Source organism: Rhodamnia argentea, chromosome 1 (assembly GCF_020921035.1).
Source record: "Rhodamnia argentea isolate NSW1041297 chromosome 1, ASM2092103v1, whole genome shotgun sequence".
Taxonomy (NCBI): Eukaryota; Viridiplantae; Streptophyta; class Magnoliopsida; order Myrtales; family Myrtaceae; genus Rhodamnia; species Rhodamnia argentea.
This window is the reverse complement of record NC_063150.1, coordinates 28,712,231-28,732,522: the sequence shown is the minus strand read 5'-3', so window position 1 is coordinate 28,732,522 and position 20,292 is coordinate 28,712,231. Positions and strand designations below refer to the sequence as shown.

The window sequence follows — 20,292 nt, the reverse complement described above, 5'->3', positions numbered from 1 at the left end:
AACCACTTCATTTGTTTATTCATTTGTTTTTGCTTTTTGGTTAGTTTGCCTAAGAGGTCAGAAGGAGCGATCCAATATTTGCAAATTGATCGAAATTCCAACTTATTTGAACTAAATCTCGACACCCATTTTTGCACTTTCCGTCCACCTTTTCCCCTCGCATTTGTTATGCGAATAAGGGCGCACATGGCAACAGTTTCAAGTTGATTTTTCTACTCCTACTTTCGAGCAAAAGATGATTTTTTCTATTTTTGGAGATTTTACTTTTTCAAGTAGCTTCGAAATTACTTCTTGAGCGGAAAAAAAAAAAACTTCAAAAGTTGAAAAATGAATTTACGTAACCAGGACGAATTTCTACTTCGAATTTGCGTTAGCAAATGAATTTCTATTCCAAATTTTACTCCACAAGTGTTTTCATGCGCGTCCTAATTTATCTTTGCAAATATTCCATGGTCAATTTTCTAAAGTATTTATATGAATATTACTTATCCACCCGGAAAAAAAAAATTAGTTCCTCGAACTAATTTTCAATTAGCCCCCACCTAAATTGTTTGGTCAATGGTCTTGAACACGTGTTCCAGATGGATAGAACCACACCCGTTAACCCCAAAAAAAGATGTTTTATTTATTTTTATTTTCCTCCCCAATATTTCTGAAGTCATTTCTTATTCAGTCCCCGATAAATTCGCAAATCCTTTAATAGCTCCATATCTACCTCCCTCACCAAACACTCGGAGAGAGAGAAAATAAAGAAGAGCGGGGGAATCAGCAGCGACCGACGGGATCTCCAGCCCCCGATGTGCGCGCGGTGGTCGATGGCGGCCTTCCGATGGCCGGAATTCGACTTCTCGCTGCCGACGACTATCTTCCGGTGGTCGACGGCGGGCTTCCGGTGGCCGGAATTCGACCTCTCGCAGCTCACGGCGGGGGGCTTCCGGCTGTTCGACTTCGTCGTGGACGACGTGCTGTGGACGGTCATCACGGTGCTGGAGTCCCTAGCCCTGGCCGCGATGCTCTGCTGCTTCTTCGTCTTCTGCGGATGCACTCTCTGACAATCTGCGCTCCCTCCCCCCGTCCTCCGTGAGAATTTGTTCGTTTCGCCATTGCGCGCGCGCGCCCGTGTATATGCTGTGTGGCTGTGAAATGAATTTTTTGTACTGGTGAATCTAAAAATTTTCATGGAGAATTCTGCTCGTGTACCATCGAATTGGCCGTATGATTTGGTTGAGACTGTGCGAGCCTTAGAACTCATAGTTCCCGTCGCAGTGTCGCTTAGATGTTCGATTAAATTTGTGAACGAGAAAGATTCGTCGCGGAATCCGTTTGTGCGATTCACGGTTTCCGGGATTGTGCGGTGTTCGATTGGGTTTTAATTCGGATCCAACGGATCGAAAATCGAAAGGTTTCGCCGTCGCCAATCGATGTGAAATTCCGGTTGCAAGAATTGGCGCATGATCAGGGAGGGAGATCCTCAGCCTCTGCTTCCCATCGATGCCTCCATTCACTGTCCTGAGAATCTAACGAAGGAATCGTTCGATTTCCGTCGAGCAGGGTCTCGTCGACGGTCTCGGTGAGCTCGTGCTCCGTTCAACAGCTGGGCCTCCACGAGTGGGGTCGGTGTTGCTCTTTCGACGGCTGTAAGGTTGTCTAAGAGGAGGGCGAGGCTTTGTTGCTTTGCTTGTCACTGCCACGTAAGATCGAGCTGCGCCCCCTCTCTCTTTGAAGCATGTGGCGAACAAACATTTGCTATCCGAGAGAATTGTCCAAAAAAAAAAAATGTCGTAAATTTATAGTATGATTGTCAATTTAGGTCATGAATTTTTGTAATTCAATCAATTTAGTTCTAAGCATTCTGACGATTATTTAATGCGGTCTTTTCGGCTAATTTTGATCGGAATCGCCGTTGTAGCATTCTAGTAAGCGTCAACCATCCGTATGGCAAAATCGCTGCTGATGAGGACGATTTTTGTAAATTTTCCAAATTTTTCTTTCTTTTCCTTATATGTTCTTTCGTTTTACGTTTTTTGTTTTTCTTATTTCTCTCTGTCGGTCGCTAGGCCTCGGCGGCTCTCGCCTGTGGCCGTTCATTGGCAAAGGAAAATAGGAATAAGAAGAAACATAAAAGAAGAGAGAAGATAAAAGGACAAGAGGGGAAAAAAATGCAAAAAATTGTCCACGTCTGCAATTTTCGATCAAAATTGATCGGAAAAATCAAATTGATAAATCGTCAAAAGATTTAGAACTAAATTGATTAAATTAAAATATTAATAATTAAATTAGCAGTGATATCATAGGTAGGTAACTTTTTACACAAATTTTGTAAACAAAAAATTGTCTAAGTCAAGGGTGGACAACTCTTGAGCTTTCTTGTCCATACTGGTGGGATTGTCCTAAAGTTATAAAATTGCCAAATGGAGTAGCGGATGGAGAGAGATCACGAGGCGCCATGTGGCCGGAGCACCTCGTTAAAGCCTCGCTATCGTCACTATAGGAGCGTTGTCTTTAAATGGTGCTGTCGTAAGTCTTAAAAGGACATGGCCATCAAGATAGAAATTATCAAACCCTAATCCATTTCTTCCATCGGAGGAAGCAATCTCAACCTCGATTTAAAGGATCGATTCTCCACCGACAGAGTTCGTTTCCTTGCAATCCTCTCTCAAAACGTCATCAGCATCATCGTCTCCTCCAAAAACAAACTCCACTAGCATGAAGACTCGAATGCTCTTGACACATCTCTCGTTCACTCAACTTCTTCTCATCACCTTCCTCCCGTTCGCATCCGCCGATCTTGTCAATGACACGTGCAAGAATACGCCAGACCCCGACTTCTGCTTCACCGCTCTCAGCCCCGACCCGAGGAGCTCCGCCGCGGACGCCAAAACCCTAGGCATAATCATGGTTGAAAAGGTCGACCAGATTGCCAAGGCGACTCTGGCAGGAATTGGGAGCTTGCTAGGCCAATCCCCCGACCCAAGGACGAAGCAAGCATTGACCTCTTGCGAGAAGTCGCACGAAATCATCACAACCTCGGTGGCGCCCACCAAGGAAAGTTCGACGGAAGGTGGCTACAAGTTTGCCGAGGTCTCCATGAGCGGCGCGGCGACTAGTGTGTCCAGGTGCGAAGCGGACTTTGGAGGCTCGAAGTTGCCAATATCGGGCTTGAACGATTTTGAGCACAAGGCGGCCATGGTGGCTTCCGCCATTGCTGGTTCATTGCGGTGAGCACTGAAGATCCGATAAATGATTTGTTAAGTTAATAACGGTTGCAGAGGAAATGTTTAGCTCGGAAGCAAAATAAAAACTGACCCATAATGGTTTTTTTTTTTTTAATGAAAGTGTACTTTTTGTTTGATGAAATTCTGTGATTAGTACCTGTATCGTTGGAATTTAATACCTTCCACCCAAAGTCGATTATGTTGTAAGCTGCGATTTTGATCCTTATGCAGCAACCCAAGAATAACACGTATAGATATGTGAATCATTGTTTCATAAAGTAGAAGAATTGAAACACCTTATTTCGGATCCATTTTTCTTGATGTGGAATTTGCGACGATCCAATGCTCAAGAGCTTCTCTCCTATGAACCCCCTTTATCACTAGCTTCAATGAGATGGCCTCCTCACGTATGGCTTCCGACGACTCTTGATATGAGGTTATGTGAACATTAGAGTTTAGATGAGGGACTTGAGCTCTATTTATAAATATTAAAACTTATTCTCTCATTATGGATAAAGTTAATGTTCAATGTTACTTGTTTGATTTTTTTTTTATTGTTTATAATTGTAGGTGGCTATATGTTCATCTTATGGATTGTGGATTTTGGTAGATAAGGATTTATGTTGTTCATCTTTGATTTTGAATCGATTTATTGCTCATATGTTTTGCTGAAAAAAAAAAATGAAACTAGAAAAGGGAACTAAAGGAAAACAAGTTTCCAGGTAGACCCTCAAACCGGATCATGAAAACTAAGGTATGTTCTAAAATCAATTTCGGGACAAACATAATAGGTTTCGGGTTCAAAATCTGGGAACTGGTTCTCACAGGATAGGTTCCAAATTCCAAATCTATCCTGTAATAGATTGTCCCTAATCATTTGTAGAGCTCGAGAGGGCTCGACTTGACAAAAATGTTCGAGAGAAGCTCCCTGTCACGCTCGACCACGGCTACGTCCTCCTAAGCCAAACTAACCTGCGTCTCAATCCTGTCCCCTCTCCTCGTCTTGATTAGGAGCACCATGTTCTGGTATCCCCGACGGCCGATTGCCTCACCTGAAATCTGCCTCGTAAACCCCACGTTGAATGGGCTACCGAACCGAAGTAATCCACTTCCTCGTCCCTGAACACCTTTCTCATGTCCTTGAGGCACCGGCGGACGCGAGACTCCCCACCCTCATCGGCATATCACTTGAAGAACTCGGTGTTCAGCTTCAAGGGATTCTCTCACAGCACGCACGAGTGGGTCGGATATCCCTCTCCCATTTGAGCTCGTATCTAGCCATCGTGATCCAAATCTGGGTTAGGTCCTACAAGCCCCGGCATGTGATTGACGACCGTCACCGGCCATCGTCGGGGGCGACAATGCCACTCGATCCTAACCCTTCACCACCTCCAGGTGAGGGCTTGCCCGTGGCTTTTCTTTATTTTTTTCGTCTTTCAGACTTTGTTCAATTTTTTTTTTTTTTGAACTTTTTGCCATTTTTTTACTTTGTTAACATAATTTAAGCAAGATTTCGGATAAAAAAATTAGGATTCGGACTAAAACAGTGCTGTTTTAGTCCCAAACTTCATGCTTTAGTAGTCAAAGTTAATTTCACGTAGAAGAGAGAAAATGATAAAAAGCCACGTCAACTTTTTTCATTTGTCAAACTTAACATATATAATTAACGGAGGAACTTGATTACATCGATTTGGCAAACTCTAGAACATGATTACATTTTTTTTTCAAAGTTTTATAAGTGAATTTAAGTACTTATCCATTTTTGCATGATTTCATCTATTTTTGTGTCAAGTGAAAGTTAAAAGGACATTTTGAGGGCATCACCTTAAATTTTCCCGACGTGTGTGGCAAAGTAATTTCCATGTTTCAGCAGACGTGTGGCTTTCAATATAGAAAGTATCAAACACTACTTAAAGGAAGCAATCACCGCCTCTATTTAAAGGATCAACTAGCCCGCACTTCTCCTCCAAAAGAATTCCATTCCTTGCGATCCTCTTCCAAAACCTCGCCAGCATCATCATCTCTTTCAAAGAGAAACTCCAGCAATATGAAGACTCCAATCCTCTTCCTACTTCCACCGTTCGCTCAAATTCTTCTCATCGCCGTCCTGCCATTCACATCCGCTGACCTCGTCGGCTCCACGTGCAACAGGACACCGTACCCCGTCTTCTGTGCCGCGGCTCTCAGGGTCGACCCCCGGAGCTCGACCGCGGACACCAAAACCCTAGGCCTAATCATGGTTGACCAGGTCCGAGGGCACGCCAAGTCGATTTTGACCAGAATCAAGTACTTGCGCGGCAAAGTCCCCCACCCGATGACGAAGCTGGCGCTGTCCTCTTGCGAGCACTCGTACAGAATCATCATAAGCGCTATGGTGCCCCCGAGCAAGGAAGGTTTGATGAAAGGGGACTACAAGTTCACCGTGGAGTACATGAACGCTGCGGCAAACGATGCATTGGAGTGCGAAGCGGGCTTCGGAGGTTCAAAGTCAGCACTATCGGACTCGAATGATTACGTGCGCAAAGCTGCCCTGGTGGCTTCCGCCATTGCCAGTTTATTGCTGTAAGCATCGAAGATTAGAAAAAGGAAATGCTAGATTAGTGAGGGTTGTACATTCGGAAGCAAATGAAAACCGAAGCACAATGTTTCTTAATGTAATAAATCGTTAATATGTATATTTCCATGATCCAGCGCCTCCCCACTACCTAATTGATATATGAGTGGACAAATCACAATAATTTAAGCATCTCAAATAGGTATTTTGTGCATGGAATCCATCATGTAATCTTGACACAAGGAGAAACAAGCAAATCGGAGGTAAGAGTGTTGAAAAAAGATACAGTCGGTTTGAATAAATGTCAATTAGACAACATAATTGATCAAGTCTATAGCACGTCAGTCGTGATTCAACAAATGTTTTCTGCTTTCTATGTGCACGCAACCACGTTTATGAGGGAGAACCAAATAATTTGGTAGACTTCGAATATACGACTCAAAAGTTTCGAATGAATCATATTAGCTTCAATGTGTCAAGTTGTGGAAGTGAAAACATCAATTTTCGAGCAAGCTTTTATGAGTTCATTTTTGTTATACGCACGTAAAGAACAATATCACCTTGGTGGTGGTACCAACACTCAGAAGATCGTATACTCCTCTCAACCAAAAAGCAGGTATACTTTTGCGAATTATAAATAAAGATAAAGTAATTGAGCAATCACCTCCATGAAATTATAGATTTTGGGGATTTTATCCTGTCATTGATTGTTAAACTCTTAGATAATTTCCTTTGATCAGGCCAGAGTCCTTTTCTAATTGGATCAATGCTTTTTGCTCATGCTGAGTGCAATCTGAACTACCCAACTCACCCTGATCATATCCCCGACACCTGTACCAAAACCCCACAAAGGAAAAACTACAATTGGGCCACCGCAAGTAGAGACATTGATAAAATACTATTCTTTTAATTATCCTGCAAAAGAATCATTGATGGATCAAAGAGCATCAAGAAGCATGTCTAGTAGAGTCATCTTTAGAATCGTATATATGGATTGCAATTTACTCTGCTTGCTTCTAAATTTTTTTTTTTTTTCTTGTTGGCGCAACTCGATTCCTAAATCTTTTCTAGAGAGTGAAACAGAGTTTTGAAATTTTCAATTGGTACAATAAATTTTTAAAACCTTCCCAAAAGGCATAATCAAGAAATGGAAACGTAATCATAAGTCGGACCCAATATTTTCCACGTTGGTAATTTCGATTGCCACTATGAGATTTTGTGGAATTATCGTCAACTGTTCTAAAAGTTTAAGCTATTAGATAAAGGCGTAACTTAATACTCGATTCTTCTATTACTCCCTCTCATGCTTAGTCTGGTTTTTTTTTTTTTTCGCCTAGCACTAAGCGTGGAAATATTTGAGGCTTGGAATGATTCGAATTCAGGACTTCCAGCTACGATATTAGGTAAAATTTTGTGAGACTATCATCAACCGCTCTAAAAACTTAAGTTGTTAGATGAAAGCGTGGTTTGATAATAATAACAGAAGTTTCTCTGCATAGAAATAAAAGGGAAGTAAATCTTGTGTTGCGAGCACGTGTCCCGGATAAAGTTGTGGATATAGGAGTAAAAGGCGGCTTTGGTGCAAACTGATGTGGTTTCAACACTTGTGTGCCAAAGCACTATTCTATTACATGAAAAAGAAAAAAATGATAGAGATACGGCTTAAGTATACTGTAAGTGTCAAAACTTGTGTACAACACTCACTTTAGTGTCAAAACTTTCAAAACGATCACTTAAAAGCCAATTTTTTTTTAAAACGCTCACTTTAATAGCAAGTCCGGCGAGCCACGTCAGCTCAAATATTAATAAGAAATAGGCCACGTCAGATTTCCGGCGAGCCACGTCGGTTCAAATAGAAGCTCACGCTCAAGTGAGCGTTTTTCAAAAAATTTGGCATTTAAGAAATCGTTTTGAAAGTTTTGGTACTAAAGTGAGCGTTGTACACAAGTTTTGGCAGTTCTTTAGCCATGGAGATACGGAATCATCGTAGAGATTCAGACAAAAGCTCCTTCAGTAAAGAATCTGTGTTAATGTCAGATACTATAGCTTATTTACTCCAAAGATTAACGACCACAAGATAACAAATGTCTACATAGATAGGGCCATCAATGAAAGTATCGTAAATTTCTTCCATATGAGGAAGCAGTCTCCACCAACAGAGTTCATTCCCTTGCTACCCTCTTCCGTAAAACCTCATCAGCATCATCATCTCCTTCGAAAATAAACTCTAGTAATATGAAGACTCCAATGCTCTTTGCTAGAGGTGGCCCTGAGCAAGATGGAGAGTAACAATCTCATATTAGTTGTAGGGTTGTGCAGCAGGACCAATTTTACCTGGAATTTGGATTGGACCACCGTGAAAATAGGTGTGGTTCCCGATTCCTATTGGAACCATTCAGTTCCAGTTTCAAGTGAAGACCCACCCGAGAACCGGATCTGCCGAACCATTTTTCAAAACGGTTTCATGATAAGACGCTAGTTTCCTTGTTTTTAACCTCAGTCTCTTTCTCTCTATTTCTAATACTCTTATTTCCCCTTCACTAGCACAACGAAGAGGAGTTTTGTTGTTTTTGTTTTATGTTGCGTGTTTGAACTCTCTATCGTTATAATTATATATGACTATATGTTCATCTTATGGATTATTGCTTTTAGTCGATAGGGATTTATGTTATTCATCTTGTACTTTAAATCGTTTAATTGCTCATGTAATTTACCATCAAAAAATGAAACTAGAAAAGGGAACAAAAGAAAAAACAAGTTTTCAGGTAGACCCTAGAACAAGATCGAAAAAATAGGGTAGGTTCTAGAGCCGATTTCAGGACAAACAAGATAAGTTCCAAATTCAAAAAACTGGGAATTAGTTCTAACAAAGTAGGTTCTAGGTTCAACTTCTGGAACCTACCTATCCTAGAACTAATCATCCCTAATCAATTGTAGAACTCGAGAGGGCTCAACTTGACAAAAGTGTTCGAGAGAAGCTCGCCGTCACGCTCGACCGCGGCCATGTCCTTCTCACCCAAACTAACCCACGCCTCAATCATGTCTCCTCCCCTCGTCTTGATTAGGAACCTCCCCTCGTCTTGATTAGGAACACCATGTTCTGGTACACCCGACCGTCGTTTCCTCCCAAGACGCGAGACTCCCCTTCCTCACCGGCAAATCACTTGAAGAATTCGGCGTTCAGCTTTAGGAGATTCTCTCGGAGCACTCGTGAGAGATCAGAGACTCCTCTTCCATTTGAGTTCATATCTAGGTTAGCTCCTACAAGCCCTAGTATGTGATTGGCGATAGTCACCGGCCATCCAAACCCTTCGCCACCTCTGGTCGAGGGCTTGCTTATGGCTTTTCTTTGTTTTCGTTCTTCAGTCTTTGTTCGTTTTTCTGGTTTTAACTTAAGATTTGGGGTAAAAAAACATTAGCATTGTACTAAAGCAGTACCGTCTTAGTTCCATACTTCAACATCTAGTCAAAGTTAATGTCCTTTTTTTTTTTTTTAAATGTGAGTTGATCCGATTACGACTGGCGGATCCTGGATTATCAAAAAAAAAAAAAGAGTTTTTAAGGGCTTCCCCTTAAATTTGCCCGACGTGTGGCAAAGTAATTTCCATCTTCCAGCACCAAGATTTCTTTCGTCAATTGTTTTTCTCAATGATGCTGTGTTAAGTACTTGACCAAAACCAAGTCCTTGCGTGGCAAAGCCCCCCATCCCGATGATGAAGCAGGCGTTGACCTCTTGCGAGCAGTCATATAGAATCATCATAAGCGCGATGGTGCCCCCGAGCAAGGAAGGTTTGATGAAAGGCGACTACAAGTCCGCCGTGGAGTACATGAATGCTGCGGCAAACGACGTATTTGAGTGCGAAGTGGGCTTCGGAGGTTCAAAGTCAACGCTATCGGACTCGAACATTATGTGCGCAAAGCTGCCATGGTGGCTTCCGCCATTGCCAGTTTATTGCTGTGAGCATCGATGATTAGAGAAATGAAATGTTAGATTAGTGAGGGCTTTACATTCGGAAGCAAGCGAAAACTGAAGCACAATGTTTCTTAATCAAATAAATCGTCAATGTATATATTTCTATGATCAAGCGCCTCCCCACTACCTAATAGATATATGAGTGGACAAATCACAATGATTAGGCATCTCAAAAGGTATTTTGTGCATGGGATGCATCATATGATCTTGACACAAGGAGAAACAAGCAAATCGGAGGCAGAGTTGGTTTGGATACATGTCAATTAGACAATATATTTGATCATTGTACACAACGTCAATCATGATACAACGAATGTTTTCTGCTTTCGGTGCGCAAGCAACCACGTCTGTAAGGGAGAACCGAATAATTTGGTAGACTTCGAGTACATCAACTCAAAAGTTTCAAATGGATCATGTTAGCTTCAAGGTGCCTAGTTGTGGAAGTGAGAACATCAACTTTCGAGCAAGCTTTTATCAGTTCATTTTGTTTTATGCAAATAAAGAACAATACCACCTTGATGGTGGTACATTTTGCAACTATAAATAAAGATAAAGTGATTGAGCAATCACCTCCATGAGAATATAGATTTTTGGGAATTTATCCTGTCATTGGTAGTTAAACTGTTAGATAATCTCCTTTGATCAGGCCACAGTCTTTTTTCAATTGGATCAATGCTTTTTGTTCATGCTGAGTGCAATCCGAACTGCCCAACTCACAGTGATCATATCCCTGACACCTGTACCAAACCCCACAAAGTAAAAATCTACAATTGGGCCACAATGATTAGAGACACTAATAAAATACTGTTCTTTTGATTATTCTACAGAAGAATCATTGATGGGATCAAAGAGCATCACGAAGCATGTCTAGTAGAATCTTCTTTAGAATCGTACATATGGAATGCAATTTACTCCTTGCTCCTAAACTTTTAATTGGCGCAACTCGAGTCCTAAATCTTTTCTACAAAGCGAAACCGAGTTTTGAACTTTTCAACATTGGTATGATCAAATTTTGAATCCTTCCCAAAAGGCATCATCAAGTATTAGAAACAATACTTATAAGGACGACCTAAGATTTTCCGTGTTGGCACTTTCGATTGCCACTATGAGATTTTGTGGGACTCTGCTCATGCTTAGTCTGGTCTTTTTACCTAATACTAAACGCGAAAACTTCAATCGAAGAGTCAAATGGAGCTTGAAAAGATTCAAACTCAAGACATTTACCTGTTATATCATGTGAGATTTTGTGGGAATATTGTCAATTGTTCTAAAAGCTTATGCTATTAGATGGAGGCATGGTTAAACTTTTAATTGTTCTATTAGCCACATTGGGTGATTCTCAATAGTAATGACCGGAAATACTTGGTAATTTGCACTTGACGGTGCTAACCGGAAAATGCTAAGAACTGAGAGTACAATACGTACATAATACTTGGGACTTTCCATGAACTTTTTGACTCAGCCTCGCTCTCTGATCATGCCTCTAGCTAAACTTCTTCGCAGACAGAGATTCTAAGTTTTGAGTTGGATTATGTTCTCCCCTTTTTTTTCATGTGGCAAGATCCTTGTGGATTTCCTCACTTCACTGTAGATGTCATAACAACAACCATTGAAGGATTTAAAAACTTAGTGACAAGAACTAAAGTTTGGTGATGCCATGATGATTATTCTATAAATCTTGAAGCCAAAGTTGTAATTGTCATTCAAGATTGACATTGGTCTTTCTGTGGCTCTTTGGTGCCACAGTTTGGTTCCCTGATGGTGGTTAAAATTGAGCGCTAATCATAACTTCTTTAGTGGAGATACAGACAAAATCTCCTTTAATAAAGAATCTGTATTGATATCAGAAACTTTGGCTAGTAGAGAGAATAAGATTGTGGTGGATTATGTATCACAAACCTCATTTATGACAAGTATGAATGCCAATTTATGAAAACAACTCTGTCAAAGAATAGTCTTTTATTGATGCTTTGTGTCAAGTGTGATGTGTCAACAGAGATGTGGCTATCAATGTCGAAACTTTGAATTTCTGCCAATGGGTCAACTAGAACACATTTCTGCAGCAAAAGAATCCTTCTCCTTACCATACTCTTTCAAAACCTCATCAGAATCATCCTCTCCTTCAAAAACAGGCTCCAATAACATGAAAACTCCCATGCTCTTCACACATCTCTTGTTCACTCAAATTCTTCTCATCACCATCCTCCCATTCGCATGCGCCGACTGACCTTGTCGACGAAGCCTGCAAGAAGACGCCGTACTCCGACTTTTGCATCTCAGCTCTTAGGTCTGACCACCGAAGCTCCACCGCGGACACCCCAACGCTAGGCATAATCATGGTCGACAAGGTCAACGCGAACTCCAAGTCAACTCTGACCAAAATCAAGCACTTGCTCCGCAAATCCCTCAACCTGGGGACGAAGGAAGCACTGACCTCTTGCGAGCAATTTTACACATTTGTCATAAGCGAGTTGGTTCCCTCGAGCAACGAAAGTTTGAGACTACGCGCCTACAAGTTTGCCGTGGACTACATGAAGCAAGCGACAAGCTTCACATCCGACTGCGAAGTGGGCTTTTTAGGCAAGTCGCCATTATCGGACTCGAACGATTATGAGAACAAGGCAGCTTCGGTGGCTTCAGCCATTGCAAGTTCACTATTGTGAGCACTGATGACCAGGGAGATGGTTTGTTAGATTAATAAAGGTTGAAGAAGAAATGTTTAGCTTGGAAGCAAAATAAAAACTGAACTGTAATGTTTGTTAATGAAAGTGCAGTTTTTTTGTTTGATAGTATTCTATGGATTATATCCAATGCCAGAGCATGCTCATTTTAAAGCTGGTCGATATGATAAATAACATTTTGATGACCAAGAGTCTCTCCACTAGCTAATACATATACTCGCGGACAAATCACAACAATTCAAGCCTCTCAAAAAGGTGTTATGGACAGGACTCATCAGGTGTCATCATGACACATGGGGAAACAAGCAAATTCTAGGTACAAATTTTCAAAATTCAAACATGGAGTTGGTTTGAATACGTGTCACTTAGACAAGGTAATTGATTAGTTTACACCATGTCGATGATGACACATCATATGCTTCCTGCTTTTTACTTTTTGTGTGTACCTAAGAGCGTGCATGGCGTAAACTATCTAACTCAGTAGGCTTGAATAAATATATTCAAAAGTTTCGAATAAATCATTTTGGTTTCAAGGTATCCGAGTTATGGAAGTGAAAACATCGAACTTTAGAGCAAGCTTTAATCAGTGGATTTCATTATATGCGGATAAAGTACGATATCACCTTTGTGTTTTATATACGGATAAAGCACAATATCACCTTCATTGTGGCACCAACGCGCAAAAGGTATAGTTTTGCAATTTATAAATCAAGACAATGCCGAACCATACAAGGGACAAATGGAGCGACCGCCTCCATGCAATTAGGGGTTTGGAACATGGTACACAAGTGAAAGAGTAGCTGTCCTTGTGTCTCCTGCAAATAGCCGAACCATAAGACGTATTCAAGTACAAAATGCACCGTTTGGCTGCTGATGAAATATAAGAGACATGAATCCTTTCGATTTCGGGTTACACAAAGATAAACAAAATGGGTCAATATAATTGCACAAGCTGGGTCAATAAAATTGCACAAGCTGGTTCTTCATGGGGTTATTTGATTATAACATTTACAAAATCAGGTCAAGTGCAATTCATTAAATGCATCGGGCTCCTAATAATCTAAGCATACTCAGACTGAGACCCGCTATCTCCTCTAATTTTCCTTAATTGGGTATTAGTATCATCAAGAGAACCCATAGGTGAGACATCAAAGTGTCCACAATTTTTAAGTAACCTTTCCACATAATGCTCTTGAGTAAGCATTAGGCCACTGTCACTTCTTACGGTTTTACACCCAATAACATTAGCTTCTCCTAAGTCCTTCATATAAAAATTAGAATTTGACAAACATTTTGCATCATTCACAACATCAATGCGTGTACCAAATTACATTTACTGTACTTCTCACTCATTAAAGAAAATCCAGTTTTTTCTACAACCTTAAACAAAAAAAAAACATTTCCATGATGTTAACAACAAAACAACAATTCACTCCATAGCTACCCAAAAAGTGAACATATTGCGATTGAAGGGGACTCTCATTTCCTAGGCTTCAAAATCAACAAAGCTTTGGACGCTCACTTCCCTTCCCCTTTGCAATCTTTAAGAGAAACATGAATCAACAAATTCAATTTATATCATCCTCAGCCACAGAGGTTTCATCAGCAAAGAAACAAATGTGGATCTCATTAATATCAACCACAAGATCAAAGAAAATAGAAAAGAAGTAACTCAGCAACCAGCATCAATTCAAGCTCAAACCCTCTATGTAACTTCATATAATATACAATAGGAGATTTCAAGAACTAAGGTGGAAATGATTCTACCCTTTCAAGACTCAAAAATAACAACAACAAAAAAAACCAATAACAGAACTAGGGGATGGTCGGCAAAACGTAAATCGTGAAGCCTAGCACATCTGGTAATACCGAGATGTATTTGGATGAACTGCGTGGTAGTCCAATCAAGCAGGCGAAACAAAAGAATTAAATTACTAAAACCGAAGTAGGTAACTTTCGATTGATTACTTTGTTTCCAACTCAAATAGTTTTGAACAATGGGAGAAAGCCGTTGCACTCGACGTAGGGACTGATCGTGGGTTGGGATGAAATGTTGACTGTTATAGCACCACTCAATCTACTCGTGAAAAGACTACAAGAAAGGACCAACTACGGGGAACGATGAATGATACTTCAGACAGGTCTTGATGGATTAACGCCTCTGCGAATCAAAAAACGGAAGAGAGGTATGAACTAGAAATATATACATGGAAGGGTACAGAAACTCAAAATAACAAAATATCAGACTTAGTTTATTCGTTGGAGGCGGAATCATCTACACAAGATGAGCGAATTCCTACAATCCCCGCTTTTTAGTAACATTTAATTCCACAAGACAACATCGCCAGTTCTTCTCTTAGACAATTCATCGGATATCTTCCGAGCAATGTTGTTAACCTTGTTACTGCACGGAGAATCAAAGTGGCCGCCTCAAACTCCATTCAATAAGCCCTCAAAATCTGTCGTGCACGCACCGTGGCTCAGCCTTACACACACGAATGCCCAGGCTCACCGCATCGCTTCCTGAGCTGCTACGTCACCGAATCGCGTGGGGACTCAATTCGTAAGGCACACTAAGGAGTTATCCTTAAGATTGTTGGAATAATTTGGAAAAGAAGAAAATAAGAAGGATTCCTATATTTATGTATCACCATTAATAAACAAGAGAATTCTTATAACTACAACAGCATATACAAAGAAAGGTAAATTTGTTGATATGTCATGTGGTCCGCCCTTTGGAATTTTAAATTTGACGCCATAGGATTAGGCTGTAGGCTTATCCTCCCAAGTTATAACAGACCTTCATTTTTATTTTGCACAGAATAATAGTCAGTTTTTGGCAATGCCTTAGTGTTCGATGGTCAAACCATCCATTAGTTTGAATATTATGAAAATCAGTAACTTCCTTATTGGAGTCTTACAAACAAAAGCTCCTTTATTGAAGAACTATTTGTCTTAATATCACATACACATACAATGGCTAGTATAGGGGATAAGATTTACTCACTACAAAGCCCCATTTATGACAAATATGAATGCTTATCTACTACAAAGCATTTAATCTCTTCTATTCCCCAAAAGATAAGACAGCATCTTGTTAATTAACTGAACCAAAAAAATAAGAAAGATGCAATCTCCTAATTGATTTTCTGCCTTCACTTTCATTTCGAGAATATGACCCTTAAAAATTTGCCCGTTGTGCGGCAAAGTAATTTCCAAAACCGCGGGGAAAATAATGGAACTTGTCAATATCTTGATTATATCCCTCCATTTTTAAAGGAAAGGAAAATGAAACAATGGTCTTTAAATGGTGCTGCGGTAACTGGTAAGTGTTACGTGTCTAAAAGATGTGGCTCTCGATATGGAAAGTATCTTCGACCGAAGAAGAAAAAGTAGGAAGCATCAAACCCTAATCAATCTTCCGTGGGAATCCAATTCTTCCATTGGCGGAGGCAATCTCAACCTCGATTTAAAGGATCGACTAGCGCACGTTTCTACACCCCGGAGAATCAATTCCCTTACAATCCTCTTCCAATACCTAATCAGCATCATCGTCTCCTTCAAAAACAGGCTCCGATAGTATGAAGACTCCAATGCTTTTGCTACTTCTCTCGTTCTCTCAACTCCTTCTCATCACCATCCTCCCGTTCGCATCCGCCGACCTCGTCGACGACACATGCAAGAAGACGCCGTACGCCGACTTCTGCGCCTCAACTCTCAGGTCCGACCCCCGAAGCTCCACCGCAGACACCAAAACCCTAGGCCTAATCATGGTCGACAAGGTCGATGTGAACGCCATGTCAACTCTGGCCAAAATCGAGGACTTGCTTGGCAAATCCCCCGGCCCGGGGACGAAGCAAGCGTTGACCTCTTGCGAAGAGTCGTACAAAATTATCACAAGCGCAATGGTGCCCTCGAGCAAGGACAGTTTGACAAAAGGTGACTACAAGTACGCCGTGTACTACATGAACAGCGCGGCGAATGACGCAACAGAGTGCGAAGCGGGCTTTGGAGGCTCGAAGTCACCATTATCAGACTCAAATGATTATGAGCACAAGGCGGCCTCGGTGGCTTCCGCCATTGCCAGTACATTGCTGTGAGCACTAATGAGAAATGATATGTTAGATTAATAAAGGTTGTAGAAGAAATGTTTAGCTCGAAAGCAAACTGAAAGCGGAACCATAATGTTTCTTAATGAAAGTCCGGTTTTTGTTCGATAATATTCTGTGAATGGTATCCAATACTAAATGTTGGAATTAATTAATGGGTTGGGCAGCCCATAATAGGCTAACCCAGTCCGACACATTTTTATTCATTAATGACCGCATGACGGTTACCAGCGATTACCTTCAATGGTTATCACTTTGGATGAAAGAGAAGAAGAAACTTACATTATTTTATTTTTTTCAAAAACACTTCAAAAGAAAAACACTCTCAAAACTTTCTCGCACTCGAATTGACGACGACTTCTTGCAAGGCCGCATTTTGAAGACATTTACTCTGTGAACAACGGGGTACGTTCCATTGCATGATAATATCCCGATCAGTGATACAAATCTATGATTCATTGGGCATGTCCCCATATGTTTTTCGCACATTTTTCGTCTTATTAGTGGAATTTGTTTCCTTTCACTAGAGAATGATCATATTAAAGCTTATCGATATGATAGATAAAAGGCACGCGTTGTACTTTTCCTCCACAAGTAAACATTCTTACATTGTTGATAATATGTATGACTAGCCATTTCAAGTTCATTGTGTTAGATTAGATTTTCAAGCAAGTGTATTACTGTATACGTTGCCATCATCAAGCGGCTCTTTACTAGCCAATAGATATACACGTAGAAAATTTACGCCAATCAACGTCTCTCAAAAAGGTTTGTGTGTGTGATGCATCATGTCATCATGGCACGTGGAGAAACAACTAAATACGAAATTCGAATTTTCAAAATTCAAACACAGAGGTGGTTTGACAACATTTCACTTAGACAATGTAATTGGTTAGTTTACACGGCGTCAACAATGATGCATCATATGTTTTTTGCTTCCTGTGTGCACCTAGGCACGTGCTCGAGAGAGAACTGTCTAACTCGGTAGGCTTGAATAGACATACTCAAAAGTTTTGAATCTGTCATCTTGGTTTCAAGTTGTTGAGTTATGCAAGTGAAATCATCAAACATTTGTGTAAGCTTTAATCAGTTGATTTTTTTACATACATATACATATATATATATATATATATAAAGTACAATATCACCTCAATGGTGGCACCAATGCGCAAAAGATCCTATACACTTCATCGATCAAAATGTAGACATACGTTTGCAAATTAAAAACGAAGACGAAATGGTTGTTTACAAGTGGAAAACACACAAGGGGATTGAGCGGAAGCTGGCGATTGTCGCGACCTAAATTTTCACCGATCAAAAGGTAGATAGCATCGTCTAAACGAAGCACTGAGCATATTTATTTATTTATTTATTTATTTTTTGGTAAGGAGCATATTTATTTTTGTTTCGCACTAATTTCATAAAATCTTTTGAATTCATCTATTCACCCCCTCCCCCCTCTCTCTAGGTGATATCACTAGGCCTAACAATAACAAAATGTCGAACTTAGCATATCCGTTGGAGGCGGAGTTATCTACAAGAGATGACCACCACCCTACAGTCCCCGCCTTAGTACCATCCACAAGACAACTGTCACTGATTCTTCTCTCAGACAATTCATTGAACATCTTCCGAGCATGTCAGTAACCACGTTAGTACCTGGAGAATCATAGCAGCCGCCTCAAACTCCATTCGGTAAGCCCTCAAAGTCTGTTGCGCATGCACCATGGCTCAACCTCTCACAGACAGATGCCCAAGCTCACCGCATCCCTTCCCCAGCTGCCATGTTACCGAATCGCGTGGGAACTCGAGGCACACTAAGGAGTTATCCTTAAGATTATTGGAGTAATTTGGAGAAGATGAAAATTAAAAGGATTCCAATAATCACGCATCTCCATCAACAAACAAGAGAATTATTATAATTACAACATTATATATATGAAAGGTAAGCTAGTTGATATGCCAGGAGGTTCGCCTCACGGAATATAAAACTCGATGCATCAGACCCTAATGGTTATCCTTCCAAGATATAACAGACCTTTATTTTTATTCTGCACGAAATAATAGAGAAAAAAAAAACAACACTATATATAAAACGTAGCAAAAAAGGGGGGAAAAAAAAGGAGAAAAGAAATTTTCTTGTTAAAATATATAGTCTTTTTTTGAATAGTCGTTTGGAGGTTCTACTTGTAGGCAAATGAAAAAGAGCGTTTGTGAGAAACAAATTAACATCCGTTTGTCCTTCTTCAATTCTTGCATCATCCGTTATTCACCCAGTTTCATCAATTGATGGCTATTAAATTTATTACAAAATAGTTACGGAATAAATTATAGTCATCAATTGATGCCGGAAAAATTGTCAAAAAAGTTCTAAACCTATTGAATTTTTGTTAATTGAGTCCTAAGGCTTTTAATTTTTCCAATCAAGTCCTAAATCTTTTGCATGCGTGTCAATTCAGTTCTAATCCTTTTTGTGTACCAATTCAGCCCTAAACATTTTGTATTTGTGCCAATTCAGTCCATCCGACAAACTTTGGCCAGCCGGCACCGACGTGGATATCGGTTGGCATTGACGTCGACGCCGATGCTAACGTGAATATTTTTTGATAATATTTTAATTTTTTTTATTTTCTTTTCCTTTCTTCTTCCTCCGGTTACCGACGGCGATAGCCAGAGTCTAAGGCCGGTGAGCCTCGGGCAAAGCTCGCCCCTGTTAGCCAATGGCAGGGCGAGCCTCATCAACACTGGGTGAGGTTTGCCTCTCCTAGTGATGGCAAGTCCGACCTTGCTCAGGCCAGATTTGGCCGATCACTGCATCCGTCAACTCTGTTGCACTCAACATGTCGATCTCAACGAGGATGGGGCAATTCATGACCAAGCTTGACAGCCCAATGTAGCTGAAGAACCTGGACGGGGAGAGATCCACAGATGTAAGAGTGGAGTTCCAGGAGCGAGAGAGCGAGGTCAGCATCCCGTCGTCGACGCAAGGGAAGAGAGAGATCAAGCCGCGAAGTGAAGGGAACGACGAGGGACCTGCGGTAGCAGGACTCCGCGGAGAGGAAGGACCTGCAAGCTAGGGAGAAGGACTTGTGGGCAAGAGGGTTGTCATTGTCAAGGTGGTTGAGGATGAGTTGGATGATCTCTTCGGTGAGGCCATTGAAGGGGTGTAGCGACAACGACGTTGGCGACGTCATCTTCTTCCTCCTCCCGTTCTTGAGCTTCTTCATTTGCTACAGCAAACACAAGTTTACTGCAAATGGAGGAAGAAGAAAGAAAAAGGAAAAAAATTGAAAATATATTAAAATATTATTAAAAATTATCAACGTCGGTTCCAACGGGTCAAAGTTGGCTGAATGGACTGAATTGGCATAAATAATAAAGGTTTAGGACTGAATTAGCACAAAAAAATGTTTATGACTTATTTGGCACAAATACAAAAAGTTTATGACTGAATTGACAAAATTAAAAGATTTAGGACTGAATTAGCAAAAGTGCAATAGATTTAAAAAAATTTTGACATTCTTTCCATTGGTGCCAGTCAAAATCGTTATAAAATATGGCTTTCAAATTTTCGAAACTGATGAAATATTGTAACCCCTTTCAAGTGCGGCCGCCATTTTGCAACTTCACATTATCATTCCAATGATTTGATATTGAACCGTTGAATCATCTAAAGAAATATGGTTGAAATATATAATCATTGTATCAGTTATATTCTGACAACGCATAAGCGGCCGGTTGTTAAATTTACCGTTAATTT

At 40.6% G+C, this 20,292-nt stretch overlaps 3 protein-coding genes and 1 pseudogene across 3 annotated transcripts; all 4 read left to right on the top strand.

Annotated features, from left to right (window-relative positions):
- The first annotated feature begins 2,706 nt into the window (after nucleotides 1-2,706).
- On the top strand, nucleotides 2,707-3,222 carry LOC115747743 (cell wall / vacuolar inhibitor of fructosidase 1-like). Its single transcript, XM_030684006.1, has one exon. The coding sequence runs from the start codon at nucleotides 2,707-2,709 to the stop codon at nucleotides 3,220-3,222; it is 516 nt and encodes a 171-aa protein (XP_030539866.1).
- Nucleotides 3,223-5,262: 2,040 nt separating this feature from the next.
- On the top strand, nucleotides 5,263-5,784 carry LOC115747744 (cell wall / vacuolar inhibitor of fructosidase 1-like). The gene has a single exon (XM_030684007.2). The coding sequence runs from the start codon at nucleotides 5,263-5,265 to the stop codon at nucleotides 5,779-5,781; it is 519 nt and encodes a 172-aa protein (XP_030539867.1). The 3' UTR covers nucleotides 5,782-5,784.
- Nucleotides 5,785-11,885: 6,101 nt separating this feature from the next.
- LOC125313603 lies at nucleotides 11,886-12,405 on the top strand (annotated as a pseudogene).
- Nucleotides 12,406-16,004: 3,599 nt separating this feature from the next.
- Nucleotides 16,005-16,576, top strand: LOC125313604 (cell wall / vacuolar inhibitor of fructosidase 1-like). The gene has a single exon (XM_048273350.1). The coding sequence runs from the start codon at nucleotides 16,005-16,007 to the stop codon at nucleotides 16,521-16,523; it is 519 nt and encodes a 172-aa protein (XP_048129307.1). The 3' UTR covers nucleotides 16,524-16,576.
- The last annotated feature ends 3,716 nt before the right edge of the window (nucleotides 16,577-20,292 follow it).